General features: G+C 35.6%; 1 protein-coding gene across 1 annotated transcript; it reads right to left on the bottom strand.

The window, feature by feature from the left end:
- Nucleotides 1-1,510: 1,510 nt before the first annotated feature.
- On the bottom strand, nt 1,511-16,530 carry LOC135074668 (myophilin). Its single transcript, XM_063969038.1, has 4 exons — nt 16,313-16,530; nt 2,824-2,960; nt 2,146-2,350; nt 1,511-1,769 (listed from the first exon to the last, which is right to left on the bottom strand). The coding sequence occupies exons 1-4, from the start codon at nt 16,364-16,366 to the stop codon at nt 1,599-1,601; spliced, it is 567 nt and encodes a 188-aa protein (XP_063825108.1). The 5' UTR covers nt 16,367-16,530; the 3' UTR covers nt 1,511-1,598.
- Between the last annotated feature and the right edge of the window lie 1,519 nt (nt 16,531-18,049).

Here is an 18,049-nt window from a genome sequence, read left to right as displayed (position 1 = left end):
GTAGATGGCAATACCAGTCCGCAACCCTCGTCGGTCTAGTTTTTGTCTCCTTTAAATTCGATTATTTAATTTTAACTCAAAAAGAGTATTAATAAATTGTCTACTTATAAAATAGTAGGTATTTAAGTCATATTTATTTTTAGCGCGCATGATTTAGACTAGAAAAAAAAACGCCCAATTTATTTTTTACTTATTTATTTTATTCTACGTACTTCCATAAAGTAAAAGTACTTTATGAAACTTACATTCTTAATATTACGCGTCAAAGTACATAACTATAAATACGAAAATATAGTTAGAGATGTACATAATAATAAAATCATTAATCACAGTGTGTACTACAATTACTACAAATTCTGGAATGATGAGTTTAATACGATATAATTATTTTAAATAAAGAGACAACTACAAGCCTTTATAAAACTTTGCTGTTAGCCACGTATTAGTTTTAAAGTCCTTGGGAGCTTAAAAGGCACAATATAATAGAATTGTATTCAATTTTCAATATAATAGAATTTAGTGTAATAACTACACTTAGTAAGTTATATAAATTTGAAAAATATTATTTAACAAATTGTACTGTTAAGTGAAAAAGTGTCAATAAGTAAAAATAATATTGGCACATTATTTAGAAAAATAAATGTATAAATTTTATTATAATCAATCCTAAAAATTACAAAAATAGTTATGAATTAAACACGTAATTCTACATGACTTATAGTAATGAAATATAAATAAAACAAACCACTTTTTCATCAACATTAAAACAGCACAAAAATAAATTCCAAAATGCGGAATGACTCCGGAATGGTTATATTTTATACAAAACTAAATGCTAAATTATACGAATTAATGACTGACAGTCTGAGACTATACTTTTACAAAAATAAATTTTGACACCCAGAGATTCGAGTCCATAGAATCCTGTCTATTTTCAGGATGGTCCTTTAAACTAAGTCTTCTAAGTTTTAAGTAGAATCTAAGTACTGAGAAGTAACTTTATGTAAAGAGATAATTTGATTGATCAACACGGATAATAGTGAACTATTTCAATTCTAACATCCATTATTAAATAGGTAGGTGTTAAGAATAGGCGGATAAAAACTTTAACATTGACTTTTGACAGTGTCCCGAGAGAGAAATTCACGAATTTCCCTTTTATTGAAAGCAAAAATTACTAGTTACAAAAGTGAAAATAATGTGAAGAAAAGACTTCCAAGATTGTGCGGTCTCGTAATCAAATATGAAAGTTTTTGCCAACCTTTTCTTTACACACTGTATATTCTGTTTCATTCTAAGCAAAAAATACTTGGAGATTACTTGAGAAGAAAATGAGTAAGTCATCGAGGTACGTCTTATCCTCTACAAATATAAGTAGGTACTTATACTGTAATAATTAGTTGCCAAAGTAGACAGACAATTAGGTAAAAAGAGGTATCGTATACCTACGACACAAAGTAGCCAAAGTTATTTAAACATTACCAAAACTAGAAGGTAGTTATACAACTGCAGAAATCTATAGCTTTTTGCTTAGAACGATCCTGTTTAAATTAAATTTTAATGTCAACCAGTTCAAAGTGATGTTAGGATGTCGGGGTTTACATGTGTCTCGTGTTGCCAAAGTTGATGCCACTCTGGTTGGCGCCCTTGTTGGAGCCGTACTGGAGGGAGATCACTCCCTGGCCAGCCCTCAGCTGCTCCTCCGAGAAGTTCCGAACGTTCTTCTCGGCCTCCTTCGGGCCTATGGATGGCTTGCCGAAATTGTGGGCCTGGAACGAAGAGAGAAATGTTAAGATGACGCAATTCTAAAACCATTTTATCTTACTACTAACATTTTGCAACAGAAAATGTAGTTAGCCTTCTACTTATGTAAGTATACGGTAAAGCAATAAATATTGCTGCTACTTGAGCCCATGAAAGAAAATTACAATAAATTCCTTACGAAAAACTTCTGTGCTTCTGTGTCATTAATATTTCGAAACAAACTTCATGATGATTTTTTTCTTGCAGAACATGGCATACCTATTTGGCGACAATTTTAAAGAAACACGTCACGAGCTGGGGAGAAATTAAATTCCAGTTGTCCTTATAAAGAGAGTCACCATTTTGTGGTGGTTCAAACTACGCTATTGAACGGATAGTTACCTTCCTGCCAAGACTCTGGAGGCATATGACCACGGAGTTCAGGTTCTGTCTCTCCCACAGATCGACAGTCTGGAAGGTCTCCTGCGCAGGCACGCCGAGGTTCTTTGCCGCTTCCAGGAACGCGTTGATGTTCTCCATGCATTTGAATGCCATCTTTGATTCGTTCACCTTCTTCACTATGCCAGGCTGGATGTTGTTCACCAACCTGTAAAGAATAAGTTGTTGTCGTCAGTAAATGTAAATTGTTTCATTCCTAAGTAAATGGCGACGTCTGTTATCGGAGGTCAATACACTCTTTCGAGTCGCTGTACCATAGGAGTAGCCCAGGATGTTGTGATGGTGTAGTAAAAGAGTTTGACTTGACTTGATTTGATTCGAGGGTCCTAGTTAAGTTACTAGATAGGACACACAAATTGAAAAATCACTTTTCTTTGCAATATTTAATGTTCTGATTAATTTCGTTGCGGGGTCCAATGACAGTTTAACTTTCCCTGGAACAAACTTGGCCTTCACTGGTTGGGTTTTTATTGGCGGTCAAGCTGTAGATCCTGGCTACACAGGAATTGCAGTGGTGGAAATAAGAGATGGGAATAGTCCCGTTTTTTCTTTGCAATAATTCCAAATCTGACACCAAAATTACATAAGAAAGAAGAAGTCCAAAAACTGAATGCTACTCACTTGCACAGCAAAGTGCCGTCTTTCAGGACTTCATAGAAGTTGTCCATGTCCCCAGACACGTTTTCCGGCTGGCCGGTGATCGTGCGCACCCACTCCAGGCATTCCTGAGCGAGCTCCTCGCTGTATTTGCTGTTGATCTGCAAAGATGGAGAGGATTTTTTGAACTAGTGGTCTATAATAATTGGGAGCGTTGTCTGATCAATGGCAGAAGTGGAAGAATTTTTTGAGCTAATGGTCTGTTGCAAGCCGTCAGGCCTGATGGTTGCAAGGGCAGTGGGCTCGAGTCTTGCGGGTTTCAAAATATGCAGGTAAAGTGTAATGAGTACGAGCATTAGGCATTAGATATTTTTTGAGATGTGATGTGGTAATGGTTTCCAACACCATAGGCAACTACGTCTATCGCCACACGATAACGATAATACTTAAGTAGTCTAAAATTTCGCTAAATTCGCTGGCCACGACATTCCGTTTTAGGGCTCTACATTGTAAAAATACTCTTAATGATTTCAACCCATTATTAATCTAGTCAAAACACAAGAAATGCTTTAATCTGATCATTAACTAATTAATTGTATACTTCGTACTTATTTATGTCATAAATATTGTGATTAGTATTATCAGTGCAGTCTACAGGGGACTCTATAAGCAATGTAGGTAAGTAAGCTACAGTGCTGCCTTTTCCCTGGGGCCGACAATGAGGATGGGTGTGCACGCCATCGAAATTATTAAACGAGTTGACCATTCATACATGCTTATCGTCGGTATATGACCAGAAATAATAAATAACTATGCGGCAGTGTGTCTATGTGATGAATTATATTCAGAATAGGTAGTACAGAATGAAACTAAGTCACAATTGCATGATGAAAAATCCAAATTCTCGATTATGCCTTTAGAAAAGTTTGACAATATTGCCGAAATATGTTTTTTAATCTCAACTTATTATAAAGAAAACAAGTTTATTATATTACGTATGATGTCATAAAGCACACAAAATATTGTAATTTTACTACTTGGTATCATTAAAGTAAAGGATAATAAAATTAAAATATTATTAATACCAGAAATCAAACTGAAATGGCACGCGTAAATCATGGTAGAGTCACAGAATAACTTAATTAGTTAGAGTTTTGTTTTCCGCAATATTTAGTTCAAGGATGAAATAAAATCATATTCGTCATTATTCATGTTCCTGTAGGTATTTTAATGAGACCACATCATAATGATGTCAAGCATTTCACAATAAACAATACATAGGAATTTCATGACGAATACTTTAGGCTTTATATAGATAAAGGGATGCCCCCTGACGGGGTATTCTATGTGCATTGAGTTTTAAATTATTAAGTGAGTAGGTACGTAATTTTATGCGGTAGTTTTCGACAGTCTCAAAAAACTATTTCTAAATTAAAGAAGTGTTATTGAGGAAATACTTATCTGGCGAAATTTTTTAAATATCATGCAGGATTATTCATTCATCAACAAAAACCAGAAATGACGTAATGCGTTAAGGATGCGTGCACGTTACTCAGAAACCTGCTAATGTTTGCAAAAAACACTGACAAATGTTAGTAGAATTCAGGCTGTGTGGGTTCCGTATCCGCATGAAAAAAAGAAAAGGAAAAACGGAACGTTGCAATGAGGGTTTTCGCGATTGAAAAATCCGCCAGATGGCAATACGTAGACGCGAGGTCCAAATGCTGCGTGATTGGTGGATTTTGACATATCTGTCAATGTTATGTCAAAAATAACCAATCATGCAGCATTTGAACCTCGCGCCTACGTATTGCCATCTAGCGGATTTTTCAATCGCGAAAACTCTCATTCGCAAATTTAAAATTTTAAAAATAGAATTATTGAGGAGCTGAACAACGATGAAAAGTCTAAAAAAGATCATATTTTTTTACTTTAAAATGTTATCGCTGGCCAGGATTCTTGTGTAAAAAGGCTTGTAAAAATGGCTTCTAATAGCTAACCTGTTTGTTGGAACAGTGTGGTTACAAAAGGCGGGACTTTGCTTACTATGATGTCATCGTTTCCCTACCCTAGTTTCATGGGATTCCTCATGATAGTTATGTCATGAGGACTACGTGACATACGCTAAAGAATGTTATCTAAAACGTTCGAATACACGTACAAATGATTCAAAGTCGGTATTTGTGTCACAAGTAATGAGTGCCTTGATAAGTTTAACAACATTATTCTCAGAAGCTTGACAGCTAGAAGAAGAGAAGAGCCATAGTTTTCCCTAGTTTTGTAGCAATGTTCCTTTTGTATGAAATTCTAAACGCGAACGCGGAACATTAATTGATAGTGAGAAACATCTTGCATTTAAATTAATTATTAATTCATAATTCAAATCAAATGCAAAATTATTAAATAAATTCAAGAATATAAATAAAAAGAGAATGGCTTTTGCAGCGATATTTATTAATAGCAACCCATTTATGCAATCATACATTTCCATAATAGATTTTTTCTATGACATTATGAGACATGATAAATAATATGATAGAATAATAAAGTTTTGCACTACGGACTTCTATTTGAAAGGTCCTCACTAGATTTAAAACTAGAGGTTTATGAATATTTACTTAGAACCCAATTTTCAAATTGACAGAATAGAAACAATTTTGCATTTTGTAGAACATTCCTCTGCAGTTAATTGAAAAAAATCGCGGGCCATTTTAATCTTAGTAACTATTTTTGTGATTTTTTTAAACTCTAATAGAAAGCTTATTATTATGCTTGTGTAAGGCTTAGTTGCACCACCTAATTTTGACCGTAACTATGACGATAACCGGTGCTTTTTGTATGGAGTTTGACAGATTTTTGACGTTTGTCAAAGTTAAAGTAAGATGGTGCAACCCAGCCTAAGTGTTACGAGTGGGTTAAATGCAATAGTCCAGCAGTAGCGGGGTTGAACCAATGTTCTTCGGATCATTCAGCCAGTCTACAAAATCATTGGGCTATTGTCGCTTCGATATCGAAAGTCGATATTCTTTTAACATCACTAACTGACCGCAGTTCGTTTCTTGCATTGTAATTCTAAGGCGCTATCTAATTTGTGTTCCAATACAAAGGAAGTGGTTCTTGTAAGCTATGTCCTGTATGGCCCGTTTTAGGCATCTGCCACATTGTAACAAATTAGAATGTGGGACTGTGTATTTTTATTAAGTTCCTTTGAATATAAACTGCGAGAGACTGTTAATTTTAAGTTCGTTAAAAGTGAGGACAAGAACGTCAATGACATTATTTATGGCCAGTGATAACGCCGTTTTTAAAAGACGAAGCACCGTCGTCTTTTTTTTTGTTTTATTGGAATTCTATTTTTTAATTCAATGCAATTCGATTTTTGAACTTCAGCACTCCATGATCCAGCTTCTACTGGCAGTCATATTTTTTATGGCATTTTGTCTCAAGTCTTGCTTTTAGTTTGTTGGCATTTGTTATTTTATAGCAGGACTGATTTGGCCAATAATTATTTTCAACTAACAACTACCCAATGCAGCAAACGCCAGTGTTATCAATATGTTACTCATTACGTTTCTATCAAACTAACGCAGAAGGTCGTCGGGTTGAAATAATCCTGATAGCATGCATACCTACCTCGTTAGTTGGGTTTATGAAGCAAACTATTACGAAATTAATAACTTTATTTGTCTGTACATAGAATTTATCAAAAATATGATAAATTACAATGTCAAAAATGTTGACGACCACAGATGTTTCCATAAATTGGTCATTGTCAAATAAATAATAACTCGGTCAAATTATTGATCTCAGGGATCTCGATAAATGATTTTGTAGTTCGTTCGTTCGTTTCAGCCGAAAGACGTCCACTACTGGAAAAAGGCCTTTTTAGTTAATCGCTTTTATTTTCATGTTAAGGACTTTTAGAAGTTTTTTTTCTAGCACTGAACCACAGATTACCTACTAATAATAAGTTACTACTGAACTTTCAATGAGTAGGAAAATTTTAGGCATGTTATTGCTATGTTCGTGGTTGCTAACCAGTACAGTACAATTTAGTCAAGATAATTAGGCACCAACTGCAGCTAAATCTGCTGCTCTTAACTGCAACATCAAAGGCCTTTCTTAGTTGGTGCACCATATGTAAAAAGAGGTCAAGATAGATGGTATTACGGATATCAATGCTCCGGTAATGATATTAAGGCATGCGCTCACAGGCCACTGCTAATCTTTGTCCGGTCCAGCCATACACGGCTCAGCAACAAAAACGGCTGTAGCCATAAATAACTATGATTCAATGTCAACGGTTTCTGAGGCATCGTTGCGTCAGAGGCTGCCTTTATACCACACGCTGGTGCGTTCCGTTTTTGGAGAATAAACTAGACAGGCGTCAAAAATAATTGAAATGCAGCAGCATGCATATTGCATCGAGGTAAAAACCGGGTAGCCTTGCTGAGAATCATCGACAATAGTCCGGCGACTTGTAAGGAAGAAAGAATGGGGTCACCAGCGAGGTTGTTCCTCCGGTCAATGAAATGCACTGAGAAATCGATTCGCAAGAGCTGCCTTTAGAGCGCTTTGTAAGCTGCACGAGCTTGTGGCGAATGTTGCACATAAAATATTGCAAGTTACAGTAAAGAGGAGTTCGCCAATTGAGATGTAAATGTGAGGTCAGCCTGACTGACTAGATTAGGACCACAAATTCATTGAATTAACCATAAAAGGATATGACAGTTGGCAAGCCAAAGAATCATATCTGATTACATGAGGAGCTAGATAGAATCTAACTTTGAAGGATAATTTTGTCTAACTCCATAATACAAATGTTTTAAACTACCAGGAAGTATGGAAACCGCAATATCGCAAGGAATGTTACATGAGGCCCGTAGAATACATGGCAATAGCCGATTGAAGGCCAAGGTTAGAACGATTAAACCATTGTTAAGCGTCTAGCCCCATGTCAGACGATACTTTATCTCAAATCAATCGAAAAATTAATAGTGCGAGAAGAAGCACCAGAATTAAATTAGTTAAATTTTTTAATGATATACTAATAAGGAGTACCTACCTATTTCTAAGAAAATTATAACTATAGTAAAAGGAGAATGCATTTAAAGTGAATTCATCAAAATAATGGGTTTCTATGCACCGTGCAGTACTTGTACAGACAGTACAGACTTTGACTCATTACTCATTGTCTCATATTAAAAAGTCATAAGAATTCACACTTTAGAATATAAACATGTCATTTGAACTGCAGAAAACAGAATTTAAAGTTATTCAATGGGCAGCAAGGAAACAGTAACAATTTAAATAGAATCAAACTCAAATCGAACGATATTTCGACAGTAGAGTCAACATAATTTAACATTACGATGCCAGGGTTTAAATACTTAAATAAATATTGACAATAGATAATAACCACAAGGTTGGAGTTATGGTCGATTTGGTGGGCCGAATGGATGATCACAATGACAAAATGCGTTCGTAAGAAGACGCCATTGATTTGGCTTGTCTAGACGAATGAATATTCAAATCACAAAAACATACAATATCGAATTCCCTACTAAAGTGAAGGTGTCAAAGTATACGTTACAGCCTAGGCGTGTGGTAGCAATACGACGTTATAAACAAAGGGGCAATACAACAATAACATTAGTGGACGTATAGAATTTCATCCTAGGCCACACATTGTGTTTTGCTGAAGGTGGAAAGTTATGACGAATGTCAAACCTCTTGTACAAATAGAACTTGGGTATTCTAACTGGCTATTCGTTCCTTTAAATTACTTGTTTTCTTTGTAGTAACTTACTTTTTGTATTTCATTTTATTCAAGAAACTATCACAGGGAGAGCCAAATGTTTAAAACAGAGTTGAAGACCAAAAAATCTGGAATCAACATTATTATTTATTTATTTATTTAGGTACAGCAACAGAATACAAATTATTATCGTTGTAAATTTATATTATTGGAAGGGGTGTGGTGGTAACTGTCTATATGCGTGACCTTTTATATAAAAATTATGCCACGCAAAACACGCATATCATTAAATCTTTTCCTACGAAAAATTAAAGAGAAATTCTGGCCAGTCAATCACAAACATATGGTTGGTTTTTGAAAGTGACCCGTATTATGCCTTATAAATATATCCTGCGTAAGGCCATACCATACCATATAAGGCGTGGTTTGTGTTGTAAGTGAACTGCGAGTGAGTCACCGTTCCGACGATTTAGTATAAAGTAAACTCTGTGCTAATCGAACATCTGTTCTTTACCTGTTTGTTCACATGAGTACACAAATACGGTGACTACATAGGCCAAATTAAGTCACAAATTGATTGGCTATTTCAGTTATTCAGGTTTAAATTAACTGTAAATTCACAGTCGCAATTAACTTCCATTCATTCCCTTAAAGAATTCTTTCTACCTTTTTATTTTCTACTTTATAAGACTTGTCGCTTGTAGTTTTGTTATGTGAACTATGTAAAATTAGTTTTGTATTGCATCTTATTGATAGTCATGTATTTCCTTATTTGAAATATCAAGAAACGGACTGTTAACTTTGCAGTAGATACGAGTATTAGTAACGCAAATATTGGCTGGTTCGAGCATGAAATGCTGATAAAGTGCATACCGACACGTTTCAAAAGAAATATAATAAAGGACAACAATTTTGTTTTGAACAACCCGACAAACGTTTTTGTAAACGTCTCGTACATATTCTTAATTAATATCGAAATTGATACACGAATTGATGAGTCTAATGAAGATAATTCATAATTTGACAGTTACATTTTTTGTACAAGAGAAATCACGACGAATTACGAAAAATGCTAGTGTTTCAGACAAAGCTGATGCTAAAGAATGGAAACCGTTAATTTTTCCGTTATTCATATCATCGTCTTCGCTAAGTTCATAAGTAATATTATAGTCTTCAATAATAAGATCGTCGATATCAACTCAAATATCAGCTTCGTCTTAAAGCAAGTAATAAATGTTTTCACGTGGAACGTTAAACTCAGTACAAGTCCTTATAAGCGCGGGTCCATCACCTGCAGTGGCCCCAAATGTTTACAGAACCGGTTGTAAAAGCCGCATCGGTCCAATCTCCTTGACCCAAATTGTATGAAGAAAGGTGTCCTGACTGACCATTTTAAAATTTCCTTGTAATATTTGAATATTCCCACAGAAATCATGATAATTTGGACGCTATTGAATTAGAGCTAGTATATTATGTAACGAAGTTATAGGATACTGATTAATGTTCTTAGGTTTTTGTAATTTTTAATATTTTAAGTTATGAAGCATGACCATTACACCAAGACACTAAGAACAAGTTACTAAAATACCATACCAACACAAATGAGCTACTAACATTATAATAGTGAATTTAGCAAATATCGGAAATGGCTTACAGTAAATGATAAAAATGCAAAGTACTTACACTAAGTAAAGTTTCACAAAATATTGAAATTGCTATGCTACTCAGACCAGTTCCTACTTCAATTAAAAAAAAACACGTAGGAAATTTTAAGATAACGGGTTTACCAACTTATGGAATTAAAGTGGTGGAAGTTGCATAAGTGTAAGCAGTTTAGTGCAAAGCTGTATCAAAATTGTTCTTGCATCTAACAAACAACACAAAGGTAATCGCAATCAGTCTGATTGGACAAGACATCTTATGTCTTTGACACACGTTATCTTAATTCTTATTAGATTCAGTCAGCCAATATTGGTAGAAATGATCCTAGTGTGATGCCTTTGCCACATGTAAGCCAGACCACAGAGTAATTTCCTTATTGATGGGCCATTGCAGTCAGTCCACTATAGCATAGAGGTTCCTACCTTCACTGTGGTATAAGCTTGGTTGACAGAGCGTATGACATGGGTCGACGAACTCACAAGCAACTTAATGTCTTAAGTTGTAAGCTTGGGTGGACCTAGGGGTATGCACGTTTGTACCTCCTGATAATTTAAGCAAAACTGTAAATTTTGGTGTAAAATTCCGCACATTGAAGTTAAAAACCGTTTCGGGGGTAATGAATATTTAATTTATAAATGTTGATAACGTAAAAGATAATGGTTCAGTTCGAGTGAAACAAAAGTAGGCAGTCAGTTTTAAGTCAGGTCTTTATCAATCAAATTCCATTTACCTCATAAATTCCAGGATAAAAAGGCATCCTGAAAGGATCCTGAAAGGATACTACCTCCTCATTCGAAGTGTTTAACGGAGTCCTGGAGGTAAGATTAATGTGGGCTTATTAATGTGTAGAATGAAAAAGCTGCACATAGTAAGTAGTGATTGGAATAAGAAAATACCCATAGAGCTGATTCTAAGGACAGATAATCTGTAGCATAATAATTATAATAGATTTTAATAACAGTAGCATCACTAAATTTTTGAAGCCCATTCAAAATTGCATTGGATAATGACAGATAATAAATGTAGTAGTAACAATAAATCACCCTGAAGAACGAAATCCATTGAAAATGACATAGCTTAAGGCGTCAATATCATCCTAAAGAACAGCTTTCGCTAATTTAATTAACCTAATGAGTTGTTTGCATAAATAACGCTCAATAAACATACATAATCTCAAACATGATTTTACTTTGTTCGTGGGACCAAGTCTCAGACGATTTTTGCGAGAGAAAAATGTTGCTTTCACTCATTGTTAAGTTTATTGATTCAAAATTAAGAAACACTTCGAATGAACATGATTGTTGTATTAAGGTGACTGTTGGCTACATTTACTGGAGAGTGGAAATACAGGTCTACTATCAAATTCGTATCATCATCATCAGGTAATTCTGGAACCATTTACGACCCTTTCCAATGAGAGGTAGGATAATCTTTTCTTAAAGGTTTTAAACCTTTGTTTGTCACCTGTCATCCGCTTTGCAATGGAGGGAAGTCGAACCTTAATTTCGAACTCCTCCTATGTTCTTCTGATTAATTTCGTTGCGGGTCCAATGACAGTTTAACTTTCCCCCGGGACAAACTTGACCTTCATTGGTTGGGTTTTTGTGGCGGTCAAGCTGTAGATCCTGGCTACACAGGAGTTGCAGTGGTGGGAACGAGAGGTGGGAATAGTCCCGATTTCCAATGAGAGGCTCGTGTTCCTGCAGTGGAGACATGGAGATATCAAGATGATACGAAATAGGCAAGTGGAGGAATTGGCCTACACTTCTTACGATGGGTGGGACTGAAAGATTGGGGAGGCAAATTTATATTAAATGTCTAGCATTCAACTCAGTGTCTGAGGTATGGAAGCGGCACGGGAGGGTGTTATTGTAACGTCAAACTCCAGCGAGACTTCAGATGTCACGTCACAATATGTCAATGTCACCCCTCCTGTGCCGCTCCTTTGCCTCAAGTACTGACTGAGTTCAGCGCTAAACCTATTGATAAATAGATTTGTTACAGTCTGTAGTCCAGTCAATAAAGCATTATAGATGGAAATCCGTGGAACACAATTTGTGACTTCGGGACTTTATTTAGACTAGTTAGGAGGTGAACATAGCAAAAGTCCCCGCCCTTAGCCCTTGAGCCGGCGGGGTGAGGGGGGTTTAAAGGTACCACTTTTCGGTTTTTCGCTTAATCCTCGGAAACTATGCGTCCTAGAGACATGACTACTATGAACCAAAAAAAGCTTATCCAATTTGCTACAGGTGAGACAGTCAAGTTTTTCTATACCTTTTATAGTTTTCACGGCATCTGCTCTAGAAGGTCTGTAATATTGGAAATTTTGTTTTTGTCTTACATGTTCCCATCAGGAGAAAATCGACTAAATCCACATTAAGCCAACATTTTAGACATGCGGGAGCATGTTAAGCCTAGTTCCAGGGAGGGGACTGCACCGTGCGTATATTTAGACGACCCAATTGGAGCCACTTTTGACTCCTCATCACTCAAAAACTACTGTGCATTAACACTTCAAATTTTTCACATGTGTTGAGACTTGCAAGATAAACATCAGCTTAAAATTTCATAAATATACCTCGAACGGTTATTTAGGTATTGACGTCCAAAAATCTACATATCTGACCTATAGACCAAATTCTAACAACTTCCAGATGACCTTGAAGGTTCAAATTTGGCATCCAGATAGGTAGATGTGTAAATACAAAGGAACAAATAAAAAACCAGTAAATTTTAACTTTTCACAGGTGGAAGATAGATTTTAGTGTTCTAAATGTCGATTTTTGAACGTCAATACCTAAATAACTGTTTGAGGTATATTTATGAAATTTGAAGCTGATGTTTATCTTGCAAGTCTCAACACATGAGCCAAATTTGAAGTGTTAATGCACAGTAGTTTTTGAGTGATGAGGAGTCAAAAGTGGCTCCAATTGGGTCGTCTAAATATACGCACGGTGCAGTCCCCTCCCTGGAACTAGGCTTAACATGCTCCCGCATGTCTAAAATGTTGGCTTAATGTTGATTTAGTCGATTTTCTCCTGATGGGAACATGTAAGACAAAAATAAAATTTCCAATATTACAGACCTTCTAGAGCAGATGCCGTGAAAACTATAAAAGATATAGAAAAACTTGACTGTCTCACCTGTAGCAAATTGAATAAGCTTTTTTTGGTTCATAGTAGTCATGTCACTAGGACGCATAGTTTCCGAGGATTAAGCGAAAAACCGAAAAGTAGTACCTTTAAACCCCCCTCTCCCCGCCGGCTCAAGGGCTAAGGGCGGGGACTTTTGCTATGTTCACCTCCTAACTAGTCTAAATAAAGTCCCGAAGTCAGAAATTGTGTTCCTTGGATTTCTATCTACACCGTCGTTAAAGCATTCATTGACTGGACTACTGTATTTGAATCGGAATTCTATCTAATGCTTCGAAAATACGTCTTGTTACTGCATTTTCTTCAACTATGCTGTTAACCTCGCTAACTCGCTTCTATGAGGGAAATAAATTATTCACAGGAGATACGCTACATGTTTGCTAAAGAGGAACCTTGTCATTCAAATCGCCATTCTTGTATGAGAAAACGAACGTTTTAGTATAGGTACATTGTCTGACTCTGGTATAATCCAAAACTTTAGAATTAAATAAATAAAAAATAAAATATCTATAGCCTGACCAGGAACATAAAAACCCTGGCATAGTGGCGCGTCAATTGCATTTGATAGTGCAACACTGAGTACAGTCGTACTTGTGTTAAATTAATAGGCTAACTTTATGTATCAGGATTCAGGATTACGGGCTAATTTGATATTTTCATAAATTAACGAAAAAATATTATTATAGGTAACCTGGTTTAAATAAATTAAATGAAACCATCAATCGAGCTAGTAGGATTTATTTTATTATTCATCAATAATCAAATTCAGAACTTGAATATTCAACTGCAATGTCTGCTCATGAACGCTTCAAACTCGGTACTTCTTTCCCAATTCCATAAAATTCAACACTTAGAAAGTGACAAAAAACTTTAAAATAGGTAGTTGAAACAAACCACAGCTAATTTTCATAGTGGACTGTACTATACGATAAACATGTCAGTCAATTTGACAACCTTTGTTGGAAACATTATTCAATGAAAATATTATCCGAACCCTTGGTATTTCTCTTCGACAAATACTTTAATACATTGTGAACCACTTTTCTTTCACGACTATAAAAAGATTTTAGCAATTTCATTCACAAAATCAATTGCGCACATTTAAAATAAAGTTTGTTTACACTTTGACAGCAATAGACTGACATGCAAGGTGACATGTCAATGAAGTTTTCAGTTACTGTTGCCATTAAAAGAAATTAGTACCATTAGTTTTCCGCAACATGGCGAGGGTTTTTATGTTCCTGGTCAGGCTATACACCGTTTACCTAAATGATTGATTATTATAGTAATCAATATAAGAAATAAATTCATATTCTAACGTTCAACTGAATAATATTTAAAAAAATCGAATTATTATTAATAAAAAATAGTGACGTGAAAAACCTTTCACTGCATTTGAAATGTATCGATGAATTATTGTAGATTAAAAGCCATGTTTTTACGTTCAGAACATCGCAAAAAGTTGATTGCTCCAGGGATTTTCCTACTCAATACGATAAGTCGATAATTTTAACCGACATGTCAACGAACTATTTACAAATTTACATAACCATCCGGTATTGAGGAATAGCAAAGCGTGCGGGTAATAAAACTTATTAGAGTAATTTATTAACGTAAATACAAGTGGTGACTAAGTTGCCGATTATTTATAACCGTGACATAGTATGTCACGTCATTTTCGTGTGACTAAATTATGAAACGCAGTAAGTAGGTATTACCTACTATCAAAGGCGCATAATTTCGCGCCGAAATCGACTTAAATAAACTTTTTTATCAACTGAATCAGAAAATGGACTGTATTCGTCAACTATTTCACTTTCAATCAAATATTTAAGTTAAATCTTAAACTTTGACAAACATTTGTACGAAAAACCAGTCACATACACGAGTATGTGGATACGAATCCACATCAAGTTCTTTGTTCTGATCAATGTTAATGACCCATTTTGGGACATGCCCTTGTCTCCAAGACGTCGGTTTTTGCTCTAAACGGGTTTATGTAGCTTACAAGGGTTACCTATGGGTATTATTATTCGTGTAGTACCGCTTAATATTCTATGCATGGCTGGTGACATGGTATATAAAAGTAAAAAATAAACATTTCAAATGTAAAAGCGTAAATCAACTGTAAAGTCACAATTTTATCGACAGTCTCCATGTTTTAAAACTGCTGTTATTACCATCACTAAAATGCTGTCATTGAACCGCTAAATATGGTTAATAGGATTAAAAGGTTTAAATTAGACCAGGCTGGTGGATTCATTTACTTAAATAGCCTTTTGGTAGAATATCGTTCACGTGGAAAGTGACAAATGAGAATGTTTTTGTTATAGCTGGTTGATTATGTCACATGTTTTATGTTCAACAATCAGTAGAGTATTGACGTGCGGGTAGCTTGGAATAAGATTAGCTAAAAGAATTTCTAATACCAAATCAGAAGTTAAATACCATTGTAATTAGTTTTAATCGGTATTTTTGTTTCCAGCTTTGTGAAGATTCTGAGATTAATCCAAATATGACACCAAGTTATGATTAATTATTAGTAGCAAATCTAATTCGTTTCTAATAGGTCTACAAATCCAAGTAAAGCAAGCATTTAAAATACCAGCCTAACTGCTTCGTAGGAGCGACTCGTTGGCATCTCAGTACATCACCGTACGTGTCCAATATTCACAAGCCTGCAATCCTGTATTGCCCATAATAATATTTAATGAACATCTGGCGCCCATGTCGCAAGTACCTACAACATGTGCCCAAATGTAGGTCAGGGCTGAGTCCTTGTAACACAATTCTGGACCTCACAGCATCCCGAATCAATACCTAGCCGCCATGCGACCTATTTACAGAGATCTAGGCTGAAAAGCGCGAGCGATTATGCACATAACTATGTAAAATAGCCGGTTAATAGCCCGGTCGAGATGAAAAAGTTTTGAAAACTCACCTTTCTCTGAGCTTCGGCGGCGAATCCAGATTTGGCGGCCCTGTTGTTTGCCATGTTGAACTAGGTAACTAATAACTATGTATTATAAATAATTAAATAAATAAATCACAGACACGGATTGTCGCCGTGAAGTCACTGCGTTCAGAATGTAAACAGCGCGGTTGCTTGCGAGCGGGCTCTATGTGTGAGTGTGTGCTGATGAATGACATCATGCAGCGGCGTCGCGACCGCCCGGCACACGGGTCTCGAGCAGGGCGAAGGCCTGGCTGCTATCGACGTTATTGCCGTCATATCGATAGCTTCAAAGGCGGCAAATACTCTCAGAGGTTAATTAATTTATTATTTCAGATATCTACCTAATTGGCACTCACTATACTTAACTTATTGCTCGATTTTGACCTCAATTACGACCATTGTTATGTGCTCATCATGCTTTCAATGAAAACAAACCGCATTTTTCCAATTATCGCCGATTTGTAGGTATATGCCTGTCGATTTATTGAAATCAATAGCTGGTATTACGAATTCGCATAATTTTGTCCTTGTAACCTTAATAAATTCTAAAATCTTTAACACTTTGATTTTGTAGTAAAAAGTACGCAAGAGCGTAATACAACATTAAAAGCTAAACTTTCTGTCCTATTTGACATTTTACCTTCAACATCAACAAGTCTCAGTGATTTTTATAGAAATCAAAGCCTTCTCGAAGGCTCTATTGTCGATACGCCCAAAAACTCGATAACTGCACATCACTATTAGCTCGAAATGTAAAACGAAAACCAAGTATGGAATACAATGAGTGTGAGAGAGCGAGGTGACTGGCTATTTCGCTCTACCGTCTCGACTAAACGGCGGCACCGCGCCGGGCATGGAAAGGTGATTGGGTCCAACCGAATGTTACAAATAATTTCCAAGAACTTTTGATAAGTGACCACAAAATATTACGTGGATATAGAAGTTTCATTAAGCTGCAGTGAACATGCATCATCTCAGTCTTGTTGCAAAAGAAAAATATTTTCAGTACATACTTACTTATTAGATATTAACTGCAGCAATATTATGTCTTAAAATAGTTTAGATGGTTTTTGAAGTAATACATTTATCGATAAAATAATACTTGTAGAAAACTCACGATCTAATGCCTGGATTCAGCATTTATAATAATTGACAAATAATCGGTAATGGCATAATAGTTGAAATAAAAGAAAAATCTTCGTTATTTGAAAATTTAATTGCATGTCCGCGTTATTTTTCATCAATTAAAACAGTAGTTAATAAAAATCAACTATTTATAATTTAGGTGGCTCTAGTTGGCAATGCCCTCTATATTAACTTTTAAACATTAGGTGCCAGTAGTGTTGTTATTTTGAGAGTTAAGAACCTACCGAGTATGTTGGTTCTAAACGGTAAGAAGTTAGTAGTTAATCCACCAGATGGCTCTAAATCATCACTTGAATTTTATACCACACAACTTTGCAGAACTTTTCATAAAAGATGTTGAAAAAATCCATAATCCTAAAATTTTTGATTAAAAAGATACTATAGTCTTGGATGAAAAAGTAGAAAATCATGCTGTGTGGGCGTTGGGGATTGGTTTAGTCAAGGGTGTGCGTGTGCTATTTCTTGAAAGATGGAGGAAGACAACGTTAAAGACTAAAAAGATAAGGTAACTGGCACACATGAATTATTTAAAAAAATCTCAAATAGGTACGACATGTAAGTAAGGATGTAATGTAA

Source organism: Ostrinia nubilalis, chromosome 9, assembly GCF_963855985.1.
Source record: "Ostrinia nubilalis chromosome 9, ilOstNubi1.1, whole genome shotgun sequence".
In the NCBI taxonomy this organism is placed as follows: Eukaryota; Metazoa; Arthropoda; class Insecta; order Lepidoptera; family Crambidae; genus Ostrinia; species Ostrinia nubilalis.
Note: the sequence above shows the minus strand (reverse complement) of the source record. Positions and strands in the feature narration are given on the sequence as shown.